The 22,152-nt window shown below is 50.4% G+C and overlaps 1 protein-coding gene across 46 annotated transcripts in view; it reads left to right on the forward strand.

Moving 5' to 3' along the window:
• The window catches only part of MROH1 (maestro heat like repeat family member 1), a 99,834-nt gene that overhangs the window by 16,842 nt on the left and 60,840 nt on the right, over positions 1-22,152 (forward strand). For 26 of the 46 annotated variants that reach the window (XR_002810562.2, XR_011421696.1, XR_011421697.1 and 23 more), the window contains exons 2-9: positions 4,510-4,614; positions 5,712-5,790; positions 6,758-6,903; positions 15,189-15,320; positions 15,791-15,953; positions 16,181-16,279; positions 21,171-21,322; positions 21,914-22,054. Coding sequence is in view for 40 of the 46 variants with exons in the window: in XM_070222584.1 (XP_070078685.1) it covers positions 5,769-5,790; positions 6,758-6,903; positions 15,189-15,320; positions 15,791-15,953; positions 16,181-16,279; positions 21,171-21,322; positions 21,914-22,054 (855 nt within the window). In the remaining 6 variants the exon portion in view is untranslated. Of the gene's footprint in view, positions 1-1,030; positions 1,104-4,509; positions 4,615-5,711; positions 5,791-6,757; positions 6,904-15,188; positions 15,321-15,790; positions 15,954-16,180; positions 16,280-21,170; positions 21,323-21,913; positions 22,055-22,152 lie in introns of all 46 variants that reach the window. The other 20 variants (XR_011421700.1, XM_023649219.2, XM_070222559.1 and 17 more) reach the window with 2 other exon arrangements.

The following is a 22,152-nucleotide window of genomic DNA, read 5'->3' on the forward strand; positions in this document are numbered from 1 at the left end:
TGAAGCATTTCTGTATTTCTATCCTCTAAACTACTAATTCTGCCCCTCCATAACGTCAGCTCTGTTTATAAAGGTTTCTAGATTGTTTTTTATCTCATTCATTGTATTCTTCATCTCCAGCATTTGTTTGGGGTTTTTTTTTAGAGTTTCAGTCTCTTTTGTGAAGAATTCCTTCTGCTCATTAATTTTATTCCTGAGTTTATTGAACTGCCTTTCTGAGTTTTCTTGTAACTTGTTGAGTTTCTTTAAGATAACTATTTGAATTCTCTGTCATTTAGATTGTAAAGTTCTATGAGTTCAGGATTGGTTTCTGGAGACTTGTCATTTTCATCTGATATGGAGTGTTAATGTATTTCTTCATGGTGTTTGATGAAGTGGACCTTTCCTGGCACATAGTGGTAGTATCTAGTCTCAGATTCCACCTGCCAACACTGGCAGGGGCAGGAGCTGTGTTTTCTGAACCCACTGTGTCTGCTGGAAGTTGTGCCCTTCTGCTGGAAGCTATGCTGACACAGTGTGTCTGTGTCTGCTCTCTGGCCGCTGCTGCCCAGTGGGTCACACATGCAGGCATAGGCCCTCTGGTGTGGGTCCGCTGCCCTGGCTGACTGGCCGAGCCAGTGTGCCAGGCAGGAGGGGAGGGGATGGGGAGCCCTCTTTTGTACATGTGAGCCCACTCTGCACTCACTGGCAGCCTGCCTGTGCTGCTGTGCCTGGTGGGGGCGCCCATGCAGTGGCCGAGCCACCTTGGTGTGGAGTGCCTCTACCGGCCAAGACACAACCCTGAAAGCAAAAGCATTCATGCTGAGACCCGCACCCTCCCCTGCCTCCTCCCAGAGTCATGTGCTGGCTGCTGTGTGAGGTCCTGTGCCCTAGATCGCTGCCACTGGGGATTGGGAGGAGATCTGCTCACCTCCTTCCACTGTTTCCTGGGGACCTTCAGACGTATGGCTGCGTGGATTTCTCAGACATCCTGTTGTGCTATGTGGGTATCCTCTCTTGGTTAATGAATGTCCTTTTGGTTGTATCTTAGCAGGGAGAGTCAAAGGGAACAGCTCACTCCACCATGATGCTGACATCACTCCTCCTTTATTCTTTCCTGTGAGGTATAGTTGACTTTGCTTTTCTTTTAAGTTGCCCAAATTACTGGCATAAAGTTATTCAGAATATATTCTTTTTTTTTTTTTTTTTGGTGAGGAAGATTCACTCTGAGCTAACATCTGTTGCCAGTCTTCCTCTTTTTATTTTGTGCTTGAGGAATATTAGCCCTGAGCTAACATCTGTGCCAGTCTTCCTCAACTTTGCACGTGGGTCACTGCCACAGCATGGCTTGATTCAGTACCCAGGACCTGAATCTCTAACCTGGGTCCCTGAAGCAGAGTGTGCCAGACTTAACCACTACACCATGGGGCTTGTCCCTCAGAAGATACTCTTAATGTCCTTTTATTATCTGTAGAATCTGTACTGTTGTCACCTCTCTCATTATTGATATTGGTAATGTGTGTCTTCTCTCTTTTTCCTGATCAGTCAGGCTAGAGGTTATGAAATTTATTGATCTCAGATAACTAGCCTTTGGTATCATTGATTTTTTTCCCTCTGTTTTCTTTTTCTTTGATTTAAAAATTTTTTTTTAAAGATTTTATTTTTCCTTTTTCTCCCAAAGCCCCCCAGTACATAGTTGTGTATTTTTAGTTGTGGGTCCTTCTAGTTGTGGCATGTGGGATGCCACCTCAGCATGGCTTGATGAGTGGTGCCATGTCCACACCCAGGATTTGAACTGGCGAAACCCTGGGCCGCCAAAGCAGAGTGTGCATACTTAACCACTCGGCCACAGGGCTGGGCTCGTCTTTGATTTTTATGCTGGTATTTATTATTTCCTTTCTTTTGCTTTCTTTGAGTGTCTAGTTTCTTAAGATGGAAGATGATGTCACTCTTCTTTTCTAATACAGACATTTAATGATATAAATTTCCCACAATTTTGATAGGTCTTTTCACTTTCATTCACTTCAAAATGCTTTCTGATTTCACTTTTGATTTCTTTTTTGACTTCTATTATTTTGAAGCATATTAAGTAGTTTTTAAATACTTGGAGATTTCTCAGATAGCTTTCTCTTACTGATTTCTAATTTACTTCCATTGTGGTCAGAGAACATACTTTGTGTGACTTGAATTCTTTTATATTTATTGGGATTTGTTTTATTGCCCAGAATGTGGTCAGTCTTGGTAAATGTTCTATTTCCATCCCATGGAAACAATATATATTCTATTGTTAATGAATGTAGTGTTCTATAAATATTGTTTAGGTCAAGTTGGTTGACAGTATTGTTCAGGTCTTTTGTACCCTTACTGATTTTCTGTACACTTGTTCTGCCAGTTACAGAGAGAGAGAGGTGTTATTGAAATCCCTACTATAATTTGGATTTGTCTATTTCTTCTTGCATTTTTGTTAGTTTTGTGTATTTTGAAGTTCTGTTATTAAGTGCATAAATGTTTATTTAGGACTGTTATGTCTCTGAAATCTACTTTGTCTAATATTAATATAGTCACTCCAGTGGTCTTATGACTAGTGTCAGCCTCGTTTTTCTTTTCCCATCCTTTTACTTTAACCTCTCTATGTTAACATGTCAGTCTTCCCTGTGGTTTCCTAAATATATGAAATACGGTTATAATAACTGTTAATGTCCTTGTTTACTAATTCTTTCCTCTGTGTCATTTCTGGGTCGGTTTGTATTGGTTGATTCATCCTCATTCTGGGTTGTATTTTCTTCTTTGCATGCCTGGTAGTTTTTTATTGGGGGCCAGACGTTATTACCTTGTTGGTGCTGGATATTTCTATGTCGCATTATTCTTCTTGAGCTTTGCTCTGGGTTGTGGCTAAGCTGCTTGGGAACAGTTCGATCCTTTCAGGTTGTGCTTTTAGCTTTGTTAGCTGAGATGAGAAAGCATTTAGTCTAGGGCTAATTTTACTTCTCTACTTAGGCAAAACCCTTTTGAGTGCTCTTCCCAATGCCCTGTGAGTTTTGATGTTTTCCCCTCTGGCTTCTGGGAGCAGGCCCATTCTTGGCTCACCGTGAGCTCTAGGCATTGTTTCTGCTAATCATTTTGGGTGGCTCTTTCCCTGGTGTTGGGTGGTTTCTTCCCAAACATGCACTTATTTAGTTTCCTATTGCTGTAGTAACAAATTACCACAAACTTAGTGGCTTAAACAACACATTTTCTTAAAGTCCTTGAAATCTAGCGTGGACCTCGTTGAGCTAAGTTCGAGGGGTCAGTAGGGCTGTGCTCTTTTCTGGGGACTTTGGGGAGGATCTGTTTCCTGCTCTTTCAGGCTGTTGGCAGAATTTGGTTCTTTGTGGCTGCAGGATTGAAGTCCCTGTTTTCTTGCTGGCTGTAAGATGAGGGTGTTTCAAGCTTCTGTAGGCCACCCACATTTCTTGGCTCAGAGCCTCCTTCCTCCATCTTCAAAGCCAGCCATGGTGGGTTGAGTCCTTCCTATTCTTCAAATTTCCCTTCCTTCTTCTTCCTCTCCTCTCCCAGATCCAGCTGGGAAAGGTTTTCTGTTTTTAAGGACTCACGTGATTAGGCTGGTCTCACCCACGTAATCCAGAGGAATCCCCCCACCTCAAGGTCTCTACCTTCTGTCTTGTCTGCTGAGTCCCTTTTGCTGTGTAACATATTCACAGCTTCTGGGGATGAAGGCATGAGCATCTTTGGGGACATTATTCTGCTACCCAGTGCTGACCAGTAAATCAGCTGAGTAACCAGAGGACCCTCTGCAGGCGTCTGGAGTTCTCTCTGGTCCTAAAGCCTGCAAACTCCAGCAGGTCCTAGGTCTCCTGGGACTCTCCTGGTCGGTCTCCTCAACTCAGGTGTATTGCTGGGCCCTGCTGAGTGTTCCTCAGCCTGGCTACGCCCTCCAGGCAGTGAGCTGGAGTTGTCTCAGGGCCCCCGGCCCTCGTCTTCTGATGTCCATCCTCCTGAGGACCTTGATTCCATGTGTCTTGTCCGGTTGTATAATTGTTTTGGTCAGGAGGGCAGATTGGTCTGTTACTTCCATCTGGGGTGGGAGCAGACGTCTCTTATGCTTATTTACTTTTGTTTGCTCCTGTTGGAGTTGGGTGAGCCTAGCTGTGTGCTTGTATGAAGGGTGTTCCAAACTTCATGGAGTTTGAGCTGGATTAGCCCTTGTTTGTTCCGAGGTGGTGGAGATAGGCAGCTATGGCTTTTCGTGGGGCAAAGCCTCTGCCTCAGGGACAGGCTGCTCTCCTCACAGACTCAGACTGGGTCCAGGAACTCAGGATTTGGCTTCCACTTGAGGGTGTGGCTGCCTTTGGGAAGCGTGTGCCATGGGCTCTTCCTGGAAGCTGCTGCCCGTGCACCTCATGCCCTGCTTGACAGCTGCGGCATTTTCAGCTCTTCATCCTTTCAGGGTTTGGGATTTTTTTGCCTTCTCCTTGCTCTGCCACAAATGGAATACATGTTTTTATTTCTTGTTTTCCTTGTTACTTTTAGATGCTTTCCAGGAAGAAAAGGGAAACACCTTGCTGATGCCACCATCTTCAAACCAGAGTCGTCTCCATCTGCTTTCTGTCTGCCCAGGATCCCTGAAAATTTCTGGTCTGCTAATTTTACCTTTTCTTGTTTCTTTCCTTTTGCATTTATTTTTTTAAGAGACGCATCCTTTCTATCATTTCATTGAGGTTTTGGTGGGACAGGTGAATGCTTGGGAGCATCTTGAACTTCTTGAACTAGAATTCTCACTTATTTTTAATTCCACCACCTCCCCATTGTTACATGATTTCTCACCTTGCCTCCTTCCTGTGTGTGCACAGCAAATTGAGTATGTCCTACCTGGTTAGGGGAAGATCATGGCACCTCTCCTTTGTTATCGCCATCGTTTTATGGATGAGAGGTGATCAAGGGGACAAAGGGGTGGTGGGATCACCAGTGAATAAAGGACACGAATGTTAGAAAGCAGTCAGCTGTGACGCTGAGGGCCTGTGGCCCCTCTGACCTTACAGGTCCTTGCGAAGTATGACATAGGACTGAGCATGTGACCATATGATGAAGAGGCGGAGGCACTTGCTTATTTGATGAACTTCATTCTTTGAGTCCAGCTGTTGCAAATGGTGCTTTGAGGCATGCGATATTTGAAAGCTGCGATTCTCTAATCCCGTGGGCTGCTTGGATGGTTGGTTTCAGGCACCAGCGAGCTGATTGGATCCCTGTGCTGCCCATGCAGTCTCTTTCTGCCACTAGGAGGCTCATTTAATGTTGTGCTAGAATTCTCAGGCGTGGGGATCCCTGGCCCTGCCATGGTCAAGGCCGTTGTTCTTGGCCCTCAGGGAGAGGTTTCTCTGCTCTGCACAGGTTGTCAGCGACACAGGCCTCATGTACGTCCTCTCTTCTTCACAGAGTGAAGGAAGATGTAGGTGGAGGCAGTGACCACGCTTGCCCAGGCTACTGTCAGTCAACTGGGAGCAGCCCTTGTGGGCTGGCCCCACACTGGCAGCAGGGCTGCCAGGTGCTGGGGCGGAGGAGAGCTGGTAACTGTTGTGGGAATGGTGCCTTTTGGCAGGTGGCTTGGCCAAAGTGTGGCAGAAACAATTCTCCCAGAACAAATTTGTTTAAATCGTGTGTTTTATACAAGCATAGTAACCGTCCATAAACTGAGGAAGCTTATGAATTAAATGTTGTATTTTTGGTTACTCCAGGTTTGAGAAGAAGCTGTCTGTGTTCACAGTGGGCGAGAGAAAGTTGAGACTACCGCAATGACCGAGTCCTACGTGAAGAGTGAGTGAGCAGGGTGGGTGGGGCTCCCAAGGGTAGGGCATCTGCTGGGCTCTCAGGCAGCCCTCAGTGTCACACCTGCTAGCTTTTGCGTTTGAGATGCAGATGAGCACATGGCATTGAGTGTGGTTTGAAGAAATGACTGTTGCATGAACACACTTTCTCTAAGATTTCATTAAAAAAAAGAAACAGTAGTCGCGTCTGCAGATACTGAAGCAGAGGGTGTCAGATTTGGCCGCAGGCTTAGTCTGGTGTGGGGGACGGTGTTTCCTGGGTGCAGGGGCTTTGTGTTGATGTGGGAGGGGTCCCTGTGTCTTCACCCCTTTCTACACCTTCCCCGGGTGCAGTGTCCACTCTGACTGGCCACTCTGCCCTTGCAGCCAGGGCCAGCAGTTTGCTGAGGGCATGGCCAAGAGCAGGGTGGAGGCGGGGGGAGACTTGTCCTTGCCCCACAGAGCTTCATCCCTAGGGGTAAGGATTTGTAAGCACTGCTTGCAGGCACCATGCCCTGACCTCGCGGCACACTGAGGATGATGGGGTCCTGTCCAGGGTGCTGAGCAGGAGAGACCTGGCTTCAAGTGTGGGGACAGGGTGATGAGGAGTCTGCAAGAGCAGGTGGTGGGACTGGCGTGCCACTCTGCAAGGGCAGGAGGGCCAGAGGGCCACCTGGGGGCAGCTTTCCACTTGGCCTTGAGCCTGCAACCGCTGCCTTTTATAGGAGCCACGGTCCAGCGGAGCGGGAGACATGAAGCATGCACGGCCTGGGACATAAGGTCAGGGGAGAGGTGGCCAGAGTGCCCTCAGAGCAGGCAGAAAGTGTGTTCCAAGAGAGACCCCGGCGAGCTAGGGGAGCGGGGCACATATGTGAGAGCGGCTCCTCCAGCTCTGGGTCGGAGCTCTCTCTGAGGGTGCTCTCTCCGAGTGGGGTTGGCGCCCGCCTGAGCACGCGCACCGGGCTTTGTCGCTGCAGAGCTGTCCACCATCCTGCTGGACGCCGTCACCGATAAGGACCCGCTGGTGCAGGAACAGGTGTGCAGTGCCCTGTGCGCACTTGGAGACTCGCAGCCGGAGGAAGCGCTCAGGGCGTGGGAGGAGTACCTCCGGCAGCACGGAAAGGTGAGACCACCGCGAGGCGGGGTGGGGCTGCGGGCCCCCGCAGGCCGGGGGCGGGGCTGTGGGGGGCGGGGCCCAGGGCGGGGCAGCTGGCCTGGCCGGAGCTCTAGAGCCCCAGGCCCCTGTGGGCACCTGCAAGTCCTAGCTCTCTGGAGGCGGAGCATTTCCAGGACAGATGACCCCGCTCTATCTTGTGGCCTGTGGGTTGGCCCTCTTGTAGGGGCACAGGGTAGTGAGAAGAGCACGTGGACAAGTGCTCTGAGAGCCGTAGAAGCTGGGGCATGCCTGCTGCCTTCAGAGAGGGGCTGCATAAGGAGGCCAGGGTCTCCTGCAGACCCGGCTAAGTTGGCGGAGGTGTGACCGGCTGCGGGAACCCCGTCGTGGGCTGTACTGAATGCAGCCCTGCAGGGATGTCGGAGCGCCATCGGACCCTGGGCACAAAAGCTCCAAGCCAGCCCTCTCTTCTTAGAATTTCCTCCTCTCTGGCGTCTTGGCTCCATGGTTCTATGACTCGGTTAGTTCCCTGTTGTCTGAAATAATTGTGCACGACGTCTAGTTTTCCTCAGTGCGTGGTTTAGTCTCCTTCCTGGAAGTGGAAGAGACTTTTGCAGTCTCAAAAGACCATTTTTCTTTTTTTTTTTATTTTTTATATTTTGATATGTAAAAAGGGATCTTGGGGCCGGCCTGGTGGTGCAGCAGTTAAGTTCACTCATTCTGCTTCGGCGGCCTGGGGTTCGCTGGTTGGGATCCTGGGTGCGGACATGGCACCCCTTGGCACGCCATGCTGAGGCAGGTGTCCCACATATAAAGTAGAGGAAGATGGGCGTGGATGTTAGCTCAGGACCAGCCTTCCTCAGCAAAAAGAGGAGGATTGGTGGCAGAGCTCAGCTTGGGGCTAATCTTCCTCAAAAAAAAAAAAAGGGATCTCTACAGTGTTAGTCCTTTCTTCCTCATATATCAACTGCCATGCCCTGGGGGAAATAGCCCAGTGCCGCTGCGTGGCCACTGAGTTCGTTGCATTGGCTTTGTGACCTCTTTGGTGAGAGTCTCCTTCTTCTCTCGGCTGTCCTAGCCTGTTGTGTCTGCGGAGGAATGCTTGGGTGGCCTGTGAGGGCTTTGGTTAGAGACACATACCTCCTAGACTAAGCCGGGGGGAGTGCACACTCCTGCCTGGGCACTGTGTGTGTGTCCACCCCAGTCTCCTGTGGCTTCATGCTGGGCGTCAGGGCCTACTCTGAGTGGCTGAAAGATTCCAGCACACACGACACCCTGAAGTCAGCGTCTGCTTGTTAGACAAAGAAGATTCAGGCTGCGTTGGCTGTTTGAGGAAATGGCCAAAGAATACTGAAGGTGGCTAAAAAAGCCTTTGTTATTTTTAGCAATTTGTAGCAAAATTTAAGTGTGCTTCATACTTGTCATTTCCTAGCTTGTTTATGATTTTACCCCTTATCCTTTTTAGTTTCTTTAAACAACTTAAAAACAAACCTCACAATTGCATATTTATAGTAAATGTATATTAAGTTGGAAGTTCTAACCTACAGAGTGTAATCCTTTCCAGTCGCCTCCCTCCCTCTCCCTAATGTCATCTGATCCACAAACTACTTCCGGGAGGTTTGGGCCACTTCTAGTTTCTACCATTCACTTGTGTTTCATCATAACCACACTCGATTGGGCTGCGTCTTAGACTGTGTGCACATTTCACTTCCGATTGAATCTGTCTCCAAAAGGATGTGGGGCAACAGAAAAAAGATATGCGGCACTGTCCAGTCATCAAATCTCAAGGCAGCATTTTGAGACACGTTTGATACTTTATAGGTGTCAGCTTCTGGAGGCTTCTGGTGCTCGTCCTGGACAGTGGCTGGCCTCCTGGTTTTAGACACATCCCATCGTATTCCTGTTAGCCCAGGCCAGCAGGGGTAAGGTGAACACATGGACAAACAGGCTTCTTCACAATGGCTATCAGGCCAGTGAAAGGGGAGTGATTTGGGGAAGAGGCAAAAATAGTTGTCTTAGTCTGTTCAGGCTACTATGACAAAAATGCCACAGACTGGGTGGCTTATACACAGCAGACTAGGATTTCACACCGTTCTGGAGGCTGGAAGTCCAAGATCAAAGTGCTGGCAGACTCGGGGTCTAGTGAGAGCTTGCTTCCTGGTTTATAGATGGCTGTCTCCTTACTGTGTCCTCACATGGCAGAAGGGATGAGGGAGCTCTCTGGGATCCCTTTTGTAGGGGCACTGATCTCATTCCTGAGGGCTCCACCCTCATAACCCAATCAACTCCTAAAGGCCCCACCTCCTAATGCCATCACATTGGGGGTTAGGGTTTCGACATATAAATTTGTGGAGGATACAGTCTATAGCAATAGTAAAACCAAATTTTCAAAAAGTAAAAGAAGTTTTTCTTTTTTTTCTTCTTATTTTTGGGGGCTGGGTCCAACCTCACATCCTCCCATCTCGTTTTCTCTAGAGAGTCTCGTCCTAACGTAAGGGAGTTTTAATCGGCCGCACATCAGCACGTTCGTATCCATAGTCTTCACACACAGGCTGCATGAGGCCAGTGACGGGCAAGCTCGTGTGTGGGGATCGGCCCTGTCACACTAGGTCCACTCAGCTTTAGTCACATGAACCCGCTCTATCTGTTAGAAAAGGAATCGATTCCCACTCACATAATGGACATTAGAGCCCAACGTCAAAACATGAGTTAAGACTTAATACTATTTCAACTCGAGTGGAGACTTTACTTTGATGCTGGGTTTTCCTACTAGGGGTTAAAATTTGATTGTGCTGAAGTGAACAGCTCTTGCCTACCTAGTTCAGGGTCTTAGGTGTGTGCTGATATTCACCACATGCATTAGGACCATGTGGTGACTGACCGACCTTTGAGTCACTTGCAGAGGTCCTGCCAGCAGATGGCTCAATCATCTAGTCAGCAGACTCAGTCAATTCTAGGGGAAAAGGGTGATGGGGTCATTGGCAACCTGCTAACACATCAAAATGGTTGAGCTGAAAATCTCATCCATACCCCTTCTGGGCCTGTATCGTTGGCAAGCCAGCCTGGTGCACGTCCCTCAGCCGTCGCTGTTCAGTTCCTACTCTGCTAAAATGACAAGGGCGGCTGTGGTTGCATAGCTCTGCATGCGGAGCCCCGTGAGGCCTTCCCCTCTGTCAGGGGAGCCCTCCACAGCTCGTTCTGATGTGACTAGTGTCCTACCCACTGAATTTTCCAGAGCAACATAAAATGGAAATAAAAACCTTTTCTTTAAAAATAAGCAGCTATTGCAATCCCTATCAAAATCCCAATGATGTTTTTTTTGCAGAAATAGGAAAACCATCCTAAAATTTATATGATATCCCAAGGGATCCCGAATAACCAAAACCTTCCTGAAAAAGAAGAACAAAGCTGGAGGACTCACATCCTGATTTCGAAAGTTACTACCAAGCTGCAGTAATCAGACCCGTGTGGTCCTGGCCGAGAGGAAGAAATACAGACCAATGCAAGAGAACAGAAAGCCTCGCATATATGGTCAAATGGTTTTCGACAAGGGTGCCAAGACCATTTAATGGGAAAAGACAGTCTTTTCAACAAATGGTACTGGGGAAATTGGATATCCGTGTGCAGAAAGATGAAATTGGAGCCTTACCTCGTACCACATAAAAAAATTAACTCAAAATGGATCACAGACCTAAATGTAAGCCCTAAAACTAAAACTCCTAGAATAAAACATAGGACAAGAGCTCCATGACATTGGATGTGGCAATGATTTCTTTGATATGACACCAAAGGCACAGGCAACAAAAGAAAAAATAGACAAATTGGACTTCATGAAAATTTTTAAAAATTTGTACGTCATATATGTTATCCACAGAGTAAAAAGGCAACCCACAGAATGGAAGAAGATATTTGAAAATCATACATATGATGAGGGATTAATACTCAGAATATATAGAGAGCTCCTAAAACTCACCTACAAAAAACGAAACAACCTGTTTCAAAAATGGACAAAGGAGTTGAATAGAAATTTCTCCAAAAAAGATATACGAATGGCCAATAAGCACATGAAAAGATGCCATCACTAATCATTAGAGAAATGCAAATCAAAGCTACAATGAAATACCACCTCACACCCATTAGGATGGCTAAAATAAAAAAACCAGAAACAAGTGTTGGCAAGGATGTGGAGAAATGGGACCCCTTGTGCACTGTTGGTTAGAACATAAAGTGGCACAGCCACTGTGAAAAACAGTATGGCGGTTCCTCAAAAAATTAAAAATAACCATATTAGCACAATCCCCCTTCTGGGTATATACCCAGAATTCGAAAGCAGGGTCTCAAAGAGATATCTGCACTCCCATATTCACACAGCATTATTCACAACAGCCAAAATGCAGAAGCAACCCGAGTGTTCATCGACGGATGAATGGATAAATGAAATGTGGTATATGCAAACAATGGAATGTTATTCAACCTAAGGAAGGAAGTTCTGCAATATGTTACAACATGGATGAACCTTGAGGACATTAGGCTAAGTGAAATAAGCCAGTCACAAAAAGACAAATCCTGTATGATTCCACTTACACTCATGCTTTGTTTAACAACAAGGATACGTTCTGAGAAATGTGTCAGGTGATTTTGTCGTGCAAACATCATAGAGTGTATGAAGGGGAACAAAATTTGCCACCCTAAATTGTGTCTCTTTAACATAGGATTATTTTAGGCTGATTATTTTTAAGAAACGAAAGACTCAAAGTTTTTCTCTTTACCTCCTCCTTAACAGCCTAGAAGAATTCAGATAAAAAACTTGTCTCAGGAAGCGAGGTATTGCCTTAGCATAACATGAACTAGGTTGCAGACAGGGGGAACCTAGAAAAGGCTGTTTGCTGGGCTCACTTCTGTGTTCTCTTTCTCTGTGGCTGAAGAAACACTGATTTTCCAAATATTTGCCCCTTCTCACCTACCTGTGAATTGCCTTCCTTCCCTTTGAAGTCCCCGACTCTCCCCACCCCACCCCAACGTCTTTTTTTGTCTTTAGCTCAGGATGGTATTTAAGGTGAGGGCTTTGGCCATTTTGGTGAGTTGCTCAGTTTTCCTGGGTTTCTCCCATGTATACATGTTGTTAAACTTTTGTTTGTTTTTTTCCTGTTATTCTGTCTCATGTCAATTCTTAGACCAACCAGAAGAACCTAGATGGGTAGAGGAAAATTTCTTCCTCCCCTACAGCACTTACACAAACCTAGGTGGTACAGCTCACTCTACATCAAGGCTGCATGGTACTAATCTTATCAGACTACAGAACGTCACTATGTGGCACGTGACTGTGCATGAGATACTGAGTCATCATAGTCTAGGGACAGAGAGAATGGTGGTGGCTGGGGCTGCGGAGAGAAAGATGGGGAGTCACTGTTTAATGGGGACAGTCTCAGTTTCACAAGATGAAGAGAGCTGTGTGGTTGAATGGTAGTGATGGTTGCACGACGATGTGAATGTGTTTAATGTCACTGAACTGTATAGTTGAAAATGGGTAAGATAGTAAACTTTATGTTATGTGTATTTTAACACAATAAAGAAAAGAAAAAAAAAAACCCCAGCAGTTGTGTTTTTAGGACATTTTTGTTTTCCTCCAATAAAAGTTATATACTTTTATTTAAGGAGGCTTGTTACCGTGTTAACTTTCTAGCAACAAGAAGCTTTCCTTGAAGAAAGATGTTCCTGAGTGGGGCCTTTTCCAACTGTTAATGGAGGTAGGGTTTTAAAAATACAGTATTTACAGCCATAAAACAAAACAAATTCAGACCAAATCCTAGAACAGAAGTAATGCATATCCAAATTTTGGGGTTTTTTCCAAAAAGATATAGATTCCTACAACACATTTTTCAGGGAATGCATCTTTGCCATGGGGGCCTCAGTTTCCCAGTTACATAGCCCATCAGCAGTTTACTGGCCCAGCTGACCCCGTCTGTTCCACTGCACTGAGGGGCAAAGTGTCCCGCACAGGGTGACTGACGGGCTGTGACCGGAACCCGTAGAACTCAGCCCCAGGAACTCCATCTCTCCATTCTGTTTTTCTGGGGGAAAAAAGCAAAGATCCTCCATCAGATGTCCTTATATTTGAGAAAAGAAAACAAAGGCAGCTAAAAATGGGTACATAATGCACTTTGCGATGTATTTCCAAGACCAAGAACCAGAAGGCAAAATATTTTGAGAAAACAGAAGTAATGTGAGTCCAAATCAAGTGGGAACCAACGTGCCAGCTGCTTTGTCACAGCTGTTCTTCCCAACTTGGCAGGAATTTTGATTAAATAAAATCATACTAATTTACATTCATTTTTTATTCTTTCCCCCAAATTCTCTCACTCTTCAAAATAAACACACCTCCTAAGCCAGCCATGCCTCTCCCACTGACCCCCCAGTGGAGGCACTCAGCTCGGCTCCAGGCAGGAGGGACTTCCAAAGGACTGCTTGGTGTCCCGTGTGGGAAGAGCATCCAAATTAAGAAAATCTGAAATAATAATTTATCAAGTTTAAACTTTAAATGCAAACAAGCTTGCTTACAGAGGCCTGAAAAGAAAGGGAAGTGAGCATTCACACCAGAGGGGCCGACGCAGCGGAAGCGTGACCGTCACCTTTGCCATCAAAGACTTGCCACCTCACAGGATGGCTGGAAAATTCAATGCTGAGAAAAACACCTAAAACTGAAGCTTTCCCTCAGAAAATGACAGCAGGTCTCACGTTAACTGTTAGTAGACCTAGAGATGTTTATGTTCTACGTGGGCTTTTTTTCAGGAACAGACAGCATGTCCACTGTGACCTGGTGCTGAGTAATCAGTGTGTGTAACACATTCAGCAGACACATGTTGGTGCCAACCGCTAGTGCTCAGAGCAGCATGCATGGCCGAGCGCTGTGAGGGGGTCAGGCTTCCCCTGGCGCTCTGTCCCTCTGCCGCACACTGAGGCCAAGTTGGTATCCATTCCATTCAAACAGTGGCCGGACATAGTACTTGGCTTTCTTCACCAAGCTGGTGCAAGGCGTTTCTCCCACGTGGGACGGCACCGACACGTCCACCTGCAGACAGTGCAGCTGAGATGGCTGTTGGCATAGATGTAGGCACCTGGCTGCCCAGCGCAGCTGCTCACGGCCTCTGCAGGAGGGAGCTCGGGGGTGCCTTGGTGGGGAGGGGGCTCTCACCCCGGGATCGTGTGCCTTCAGTAGCGGCTGCTCCAGGGCCTTTTCCTCCAGCCTGAGTGGCAGTCCCACTCCGCTGTGCACCCCTGCTTTCACAGAGTGAGACCGGCCCGAGTCTCGTCCTCTCTTTCTTGCCCCTTTTCTTCCCTTCACCCAGGCTCTGTCCTGTCCCCAACTGCACTGAGATGGTGCGCCCCCATTGTCTGCACCCGCTGTCTGGATGTGCTGTTCCTGCAAGTGGGGGGTCCTCAGAGAGAGGCCAGTCTTGGTCTTTCCTGGCTCCCAGCATATTTCTTGGGCTTCCCTCCAGTCTCTATGACTGCCCTGGGACCCCTGGCGGGATGGAGCCCTTCCCTTGGCGAGGCTCTGCTCATCTTGGAGTTTCTTCATCATGTGAAGTGCCTTACTTTCCTGGCTAGCCCCCTACCTGTCACTGCAACTTCAGTTGTCATGGGCACGTCCCCAGTGAAGGCGAAGAGGACATGTGCCAGATGGGATGGCAGCTGGGAGAAAGCTGATGAGAGGGCTGTGTCAGGGCAGAGGTGGGGCTGGGGCCAGAGGCAGGACTTGTGGAGGGTTAACCCAGGAGATGGGTCAGCCAGGACCACCTGGAGCAGGGGAGAAACTGTGGGGTTATGGCTAAGGGGGGCATGGGGCAGTGTTGTCATTTTACATCTAAGTCTCAGGAGACTCAGGCATGTTCATAAGCTGGGGAGGGGCTGTGAGACAAACGAGTCCTGGTCGCAGAGAGCTTTGTTGTGATAGGGTCGCTTCGCTGAGGACAGGAGGGGCAGTCCCTCCTGGGACATGGGAGGGCAGAAGTCCACCAGCTTACCACCTGCGTGTTGTTGGCCTTGTGCAGAACGCTCCTAGCCCTTCTGAAGAGCGGGTACCCTGCACACACTTATCCAGGCCCTTCTTCGTGTGAGGCATTAAGTAGGTTCTGTGGGCAAGAAGGATGGTCAGATGTGCTCCTTTCCTCCCGTGGTGGGGCAGAGATGGATGATTTTGTTTTGAGTAGCCCCAGTAGAGAGAGAGGCGCCGGCAGGGTGCCGGGGTGCTTGCCTTACCTTCCACGATGTTCCGCAATGTTTTCTCTCCTCAGCTGGCACATCCATACCGGACGATGATCCTGAGGGCCATGGAGGTGGTTGTGAGCAATCACATCAGTGAGCTGGACAAGGACATGGCCAGGGCCATCATCCTCCTGGCCTCCAGCGAGATGACCAAGGCGAAGGTACAGGGGGCGCCAGCCAAGGCCCCCACCCTGACCTGGCAGACTCGGCCCTGGCTTGGGGATAGAAGCTTGTTTCTGGGTCTTTCTAGCGCGTTAAAAATTGTGCCTGGCTGCCTTGGGCTGACCCTTGGTCCTGTACACTGACTGGCCCCCTGGGGCGGGGAGGGTCACCTCATAATTTCAGAGGTGGAAACTGAAGCAGAGAGCAAAATCCCTAAACTCTGAGGGCAAATGTAGGGCTACCGGTGCCCACATCTTGGTGTTTGGGGGCGGTGCTGGGCTCAGCCTGGGACCCGGCCCACAGTGGCAGCACTTGCTTTGTCACAGTGAGCCTGAAAACAGGCAGCTTGTCCTTGGCCGGTGTGACGGAGGGCAGAGTGTCTCGTTTTTGCCTCTTGAGCCATTTCAGGGTGAGGTACTGCCTCCTTTGGTTGGTTGGGGTCTGAGTTCAGATTCTTTTTTGGATACAGGAATTGGTTTATGACTGGCAGCAGGCTGCCAGCAACGTCCTTGTGGCTGTGGGAAAGAGGTTCATTGGCCGAGTGATGGAAGAGATGCTGAGCAAGTTCCAGCCTGGGATCCTGCCCCACTGTTTTGTTGTGCAGACGCTCGCCAACCTCTCTGTCTCCAATGGTAGGCGACAGCTTGTCCTTGACCTCCTTCTGCCCGTGTTCTTGAGCAAGTCATGAGGACCTTTGAGAGCCCACTGCTGCCTCAGTTCCTCACCACCCGACCCAGCCTGTGCAGAAGGAGCCCTGGCTGTGTGGCCAGGGTGCCCTCTGCCTCTCCCTGGGGCACAGAGGGTGCAGGAAGGATGGGGGCTGGCAGTGGGGCCTCTGTGACAAGTTCCCTTCTTGCAGTGTTCGGCATGGTGCCCTTCCTGACGTCCATCCTGAACACCATGCTGCCCATGCTGGGCATGGCCAAGCACGACACGATGCGGGTGGTGTTCTGCTGTGGTAAGATGGTCTCCACGGGCAGGGGCTGGGTGCTGCCTGCCCATTCCTTGGCCTTTTGTCTCCATTGTCCCTTTGGGAGGGGCCGTGGCTCCTTTAGGCGCAGGAGGTGGGCAGAACAGTTAGAGGAAGGGTGACTGCAGAGGCTTGGGCTGGGTGGGCACTGCTGGAAGCAGAGATTCAGCCTCTGTCCTCTGGCTGCTTCTCTCTACTGCTGGGTAACCCTCCTAGCCTACACCATGATCCTCTGAGGCCTGGACACCTGGGAGTGCGGGAAGAGACTTCCTCAAAGTCACAGTGAATTCCCATTTCTCTCCCCGCTCCATGCTGAAAGAGTGAGCACTCCCTGGGCATCTTGGAACGGGGTATTCACTCTCCTCCCACCTTCTGTGTCTGTGCTCTCTGTGTGCCTGGGCAGGGGGCGGCGCCTCGTGGTGTGGCCCTTGGTGGGAAGGGAGGTGTTCCTGTTTTAAGGGAAGCAGAGGGTCCTGAAACACAAGGGGTATGGGGGCCTGGGCCTGCCCTAGCAGCCACCACACAGCCCTCGTTCTTTGGCTTCCTTGTGTCCCCAGCGTCCCGATGACCCATCTCAGGAAAACTGCCAGCTCTGGTACTGAGGGGAGGGAATGGGAGCACCCAGGCTGACGGAGGTCCCCCAGGAGGACTGGACCCTCGTTAATCCCCCATCCTCCTCGGCTGGCACCAGCAAGGGAAGGGCATGGCAGGGCCTGTGGACGTGCGGGAGGGCGTGGTGAGGGCCTGGTTACAGCAGGGGCATGGTGACGTGATGGGGGCAGGGGCAGGGGCTGCACAAAGCTCAGCTGAGGGGTCAGATCTTTGCCAGCTGACCTTGTGTCGCTGCCACCTCTTGGTGCACCAGAGAAGGGGTGGTGGTTGTGGAGGGACCCTGAGGAAGCTGCCATCACCACCCACACCTGAGGGCTTTTGTAGTAGAGGCCTAGAGCTTTGGGCTCCAGCCCACCCTGCCCACGATGGCTTTGGGTCCAGGATCTCCCTCCTCACCCCCCACCCAACTCTTAGGGGCCGAGGAGGGGCTCCAGCTCCTGCCAGCCCTCCTCACAGCCCCAGCGCTCCCACCTCTCCTTTCCCTGCCATGGCCTCTTTGTGCCTTCCTCTCGCAGGCTCCTCCCACTTGTGAGTGTCGGCAGGCTCCTTGGGTTGAATGATAGAAATGCTCATCGACCAACCTAATTTTGGCTAAGAAGGGATTTGTGACAGGATCATGCGGCAGCTGAGCCAGGAATTCCCACTCAGCTGGGAATGCTGGAGCAGGACACTGAAGGGACCGAGACAGGGTGGTGGGGGTGTAGGGGTGTGGACCTTAAGTGAATACTTCGGTAAAAACAGGACTGGGAAGTGTGGGGACTGGGGAGGATGGCCTAGGGCTAGCTGCCTCCAGGCTGGAGGGGGAATAAGAGCCAGGTGTCTGACCGGAGTGTTGAGTCATTGGTGGCTCAGCACACCTCTTCTGAGAAGCACACGCATCAATCCTTGCACCTGCACAGGCTCTGAGCAGAAAGCTGGCTTGCAGTTCTGAAGAATTCTTGGTCCCTGCCTCTTCACAGGCCTAAAGCCCCCTGCAGTTTTTACCATGTTGATCTTTTGTATGTGAAACAAGTGGGTTTAGCCAACACACACTGTTGTTGGATGCTCTCATGTGGAAATGTGCACTCCGTGCTATGAACAGCACGTTCAGTGTCTGCAGTTGGAGGAGAGAGGGGTCTTGCCCATTGGCATGGCCTCAGTCAGGCCAGTAGAGTCTACATTGGCCCATCAGTGGCATGGGTGGGCTGAGGGAGGGCTGAGGCCTCCTGCCCTTCCAGGCAACCTCTGCTTCTGGGCAGATCTGTGTCCACTGTAGGAAGGAGGCTCAGGTCCAGCTGAGAACAGGGGCACTGGGCTGAGAACAGGAGTAAGCGCACACTTGAAGGTTCTCACTCGTGCAGTTCACAGGATGCTGTGGCCAGGCAGGAGGGGATGGGGAGAAGACCCCAGAGACAGCACCGACGTTTCCAGACAGCTGGCACACGGTTGGCCTGGCCACACTGTCCAGCACCAAAAGGCAGGCAAAAATTACTGCCCGTTAGGAAAGCCTCTAATAGGAAAGAGTGCACCCAGATAAACAGAAACCTGAGACTTAGGGGAGGCAGGCAGTTCTAGGAGAAGAAAACAGACAAGAAGGAAAATCTGTAAAAAGAAGATGATACATTCATGAGATGAGCATGGTGCTATGAAGATGCTACATTCAGAGAATATAGTTGAGCTTTTGAGAATTAAAAAACGTGATAACAGAAAGCTTGGAAGAGAAAGTTGAGGAAATCCCCCAGAAAATAGAGCAAAAATGCAAAAATATGGAAAACGAGAGGAAAGGAAGAATTAGCAGGCTAGCCCATGAAGCCAGGATTTGCATAACAGACACCTTAGAGAAAATAAACAAAGTGGAATGGGGGAGTGGTGAAATAATCCCCAGCATACCTGGAACTGGAGATGTTCCAGATAGAAAGGTCCTTGAGTACCCACACCAAGGTGCTTTTGTGGGGGAGAATGGTCCAAGAGGAGGGTGGGGAAATGGAACGGCCTTGGCTTCTCCCCAGCTCGAGGGAGAGCGCGGCACAGCCCTGACGGAAGAGGCCAGTGGGAATTCGAACCCTGTCTGGATGCCCTTGGAGGGTGGAATAAAGACTTTTTTTGAGAAGCAAGGGTCAGGAGGGGTGTGGCTCCACATGCTGTGGCTGAGGGAGACCCAGGATGCCTGGCAGGAGAAGTGGAGTTTGTATTAGTGCCTTGTGCCTGGGGAACCGAGGAGACTCACACCTGAGACACTCCCTAGCTCCAGGAACGAAGCCGTGTGTGAAGCGAGTGGGTTGACTCTGAGCAGCTGTGTGTGTGTGTGTGGTGGGGGTGGTCCTAGAGGGAGGGCTGGAAAGGGCTGGCCCTGGCCTTGTGGGGAATGGGTGAAGAACATTGCAGATGCATTGGAGATAAAGATCCAAACCCCAGTGTTTACTTTTAGAGAAAGGGAAACTGGGGGGAAGCGGATGTGAGAATTGCTCTTTTAGCCTGTGTGTGTGTGTGTATAACTGATTAAAAATTAGAACCTAATAACAAATTGGGGGAGTGGCTTTTGCTTCTGGCAACATAGTGGTGTGTTATCCTGAAAAGCCTTCCCACTACAAAATACCTAGAAATGCTGGTCAGTTGGACCAATATCCTGAGTGTACAGCCCCAGGAGGTAAGAGAGTAGGGTGGACAGGGAGGGTGGGAGAGGGGCGCTGGGTGGGAGGCCTCCTGCTGCCCCAGGGCACCTGCCGCCTGGATTTCAGCAGCTGTGTGGGCAGGCGGGAGACAAGGCCTTGCAGTGCTAGGCAGGGGAGGAGCAGAACCCACCTGAACTTCACCCTCCAAGGCCCCATACTCAACGAGAGGACGGCCAACGAGACAGAAACCTTCCGCTACATGGCTCCAGGAGGTGGTTTTCTTTTAAAATTTTAAATTCTCTCTCGAGAGCTTGTAGCCATGGTTGCTCTCACGTAGATGCAGGATTCAGGTTTATTCTTTCTGTTGGCCTGGAAAGCCTAAGCTGAGAAATTAGCCTTATAATTGGGCTGGGTTAGAGGTGTCCTGGGCAGGGGTATGTGAAGCTGCAGATTCCTGGGGGAGGTCACCTTCAAGGTGGTCTCACATGCTACTGCAGCCCCCTCCTCCGGCACTGGGCTGGCCGGCTGGGGCTCTGGCCTTGGGATCCCTGGCCGTGTGGTGCTGCCTCTCCTGGCCGGTCCTCTCCACATGTCTGGCTTTCTTTTCCAGTCTCCTCTTCCGCTACCCAGCCCATTTACAGGTCTGTACCTGAGCATGGGCTTCCCCACCTGGAAGTCCATGGCGTAGTCATCTTCACAGACACAGGGCACTGTCTCAGGGTCTGCCCACCTCAGCCTGGTGCTCTCCACCTTCGGTCCCCTTCCCACTCTCCTCGCACCCAGGACTTCTTCCTGCACGTGCCAGGGGTGCCCCACGCCGTGCCTGACATTGCAGCCCTTGCCAAGTGTGTGGCATGTGTGTCTGTGAGGGGTGAGGTGGGCACGGTACCCCTTCCTTTTACTTTCCAGCAGACTGGAGTGGGCCGGGTGCTGTGGCCTGAGGGCGTTTGGGGAGGTTGGTGCCTGTGGTGGTTTCCTAGGTCCGCCATAACCAAGTGCCACAATCTGAGGGCATGTGGGGAGGTTGGTGCCTGTGCTGGTTCCTAGGGCTGCCATAACCAAGTGCCACGAACTGAGGGCATGTGGGGAGGTTGGTGCCTGTGCTGGTTCCTGGGGCCGCCATAACAAAGTGCCACAAACTGGGAGCCTTACGACAACAGAAATGTTTTCTCTCACAGTTCAGGAGGCCAGAAGTCTAGCATCAAGGTGTTGGCAGGGTCACGTGCTCTCTGAGACTCTGGGGAGAATCCTTCCATTCTCCCCTGGTGTCTGGAGGTGGTCGTCCATCCTTGGCATCTTGGCTTGTGGCTGCATCACTCCATTCTGTGGCTGTGCCGTCTCTGTGTGTCTGTGTTTCTCCTCTTCTTACAAGGACACAGTCATGTTGGATTTAAGGCCCACCCTACCCCACTGTGACCTCATCTTAACTAATTACATCTGCAAAGACCCTATTTCTGAAGAAGGTCCCATTGTGAGGTTCTGGGAAGGACGTGAATTTGGGGCACACTGTCCACCCCAGTACCGTCCTGGAGTCCTGCACTTGGTCAGTGTGTTTGGGAGCGTGTCTTGCAGGCCATTGTGGGATTTCAGGAGGGGCAGGCATGCAGATGTAGGGTGTTGCAAGTGAGTCTGTGTGGCCGTGGCCCACAGCTGCTTACACTGTGGCATCATCGTAGCTCTGCAGCACTTCAGCGAGAGCACCCTGGAGTATCTGGCCAACCTGGACCAAGCCCCTGACCCCACGGTCAGGAAGGATGCCTTTGCCACCGACATCTTCAGTGCCTACCACATCCTCTTTCACAACTGGCTGCAGAGCCGTGAAGCCAAGGTATGGCCTGTTCAGTCTGTTAAGAACCTGTGGTCTCACCTTGCTGGCCACTCTGTCCCACCCCAAGCCTGGCCCACCACCACGAGGGCCCACTCCAATCACCTGGGCCTCTTCTTCTGTCTTCAGGCTCTCAGTGGGGAACGATTTGGCAGGGAGGGGGATGGAGCCCTGGAGTCTACACGTGTCCCGCCCCCACTGCTGGTGCCCTGCACTCAGGAGGTGGGGGTCTTGTCAAGGAGTGGGGGTGCCTTGTGCAGGGTCTCACCTGCAGGTCCCCATAGGATATGGCTTGTTTGCTGAGACCTAGTTGCTGTGGACACACCCTTCCTGCCGCCAGCCTACTCTGCCCTGAGGCCTCAGCACTGCCTGGGGGAAGAGCTGAGCCATGATGACAGCATGGTGGATGGGTGTCTCCTGCATAGGCCCTGTGGCCTGGCCCTTTAGGACCCCCTGGTCACGTGATAATCTGGGTTTACTCACTTCCTCTCCTGGGTTCTTGGTGAATGGGCTCTTTGCTGTTCTGTCCCGTGTTGACTGTGAGCATTGCTGAGCTGGTTTGGAAATTAACACCATGTCACTGTCTCCTCTCAGCTCCGGCTTGCTGTGGTGGAGGCCCTGGGGCCCATGAGTCACCTGCTGCCCAGCGAGAAGCTGGAGGAACAGCTCCCCAAGCTCCTGCCCGGAGTCCTCGCTCTCTACAGGAAGCATGCTGAGACCTTCCACGTGTCCAAGGTGCATGCCCGTGTGCTGTGGCCTGTGCAGAGTTCAGTCCACTGTCCGATATCAGAGGACCCGTCTCAGACAGGAGGGTGTAGGCACCCAGCAGAGAG

The sequence above is a fragment of the Equus caballus genome, chromosome 9, assembly GCF_041296265.1.
Source record: "Equus caballus isolate H_3958 breed thoroughbred chromosome 9, TB-T2T, whole genome shotgun sequence".
NCBI classification, from domain to species: Eukaryota; Metazoa; Chordata; class Mammalia; order Perissodactyla; family Equidae; genus Equus; species Equus caballus.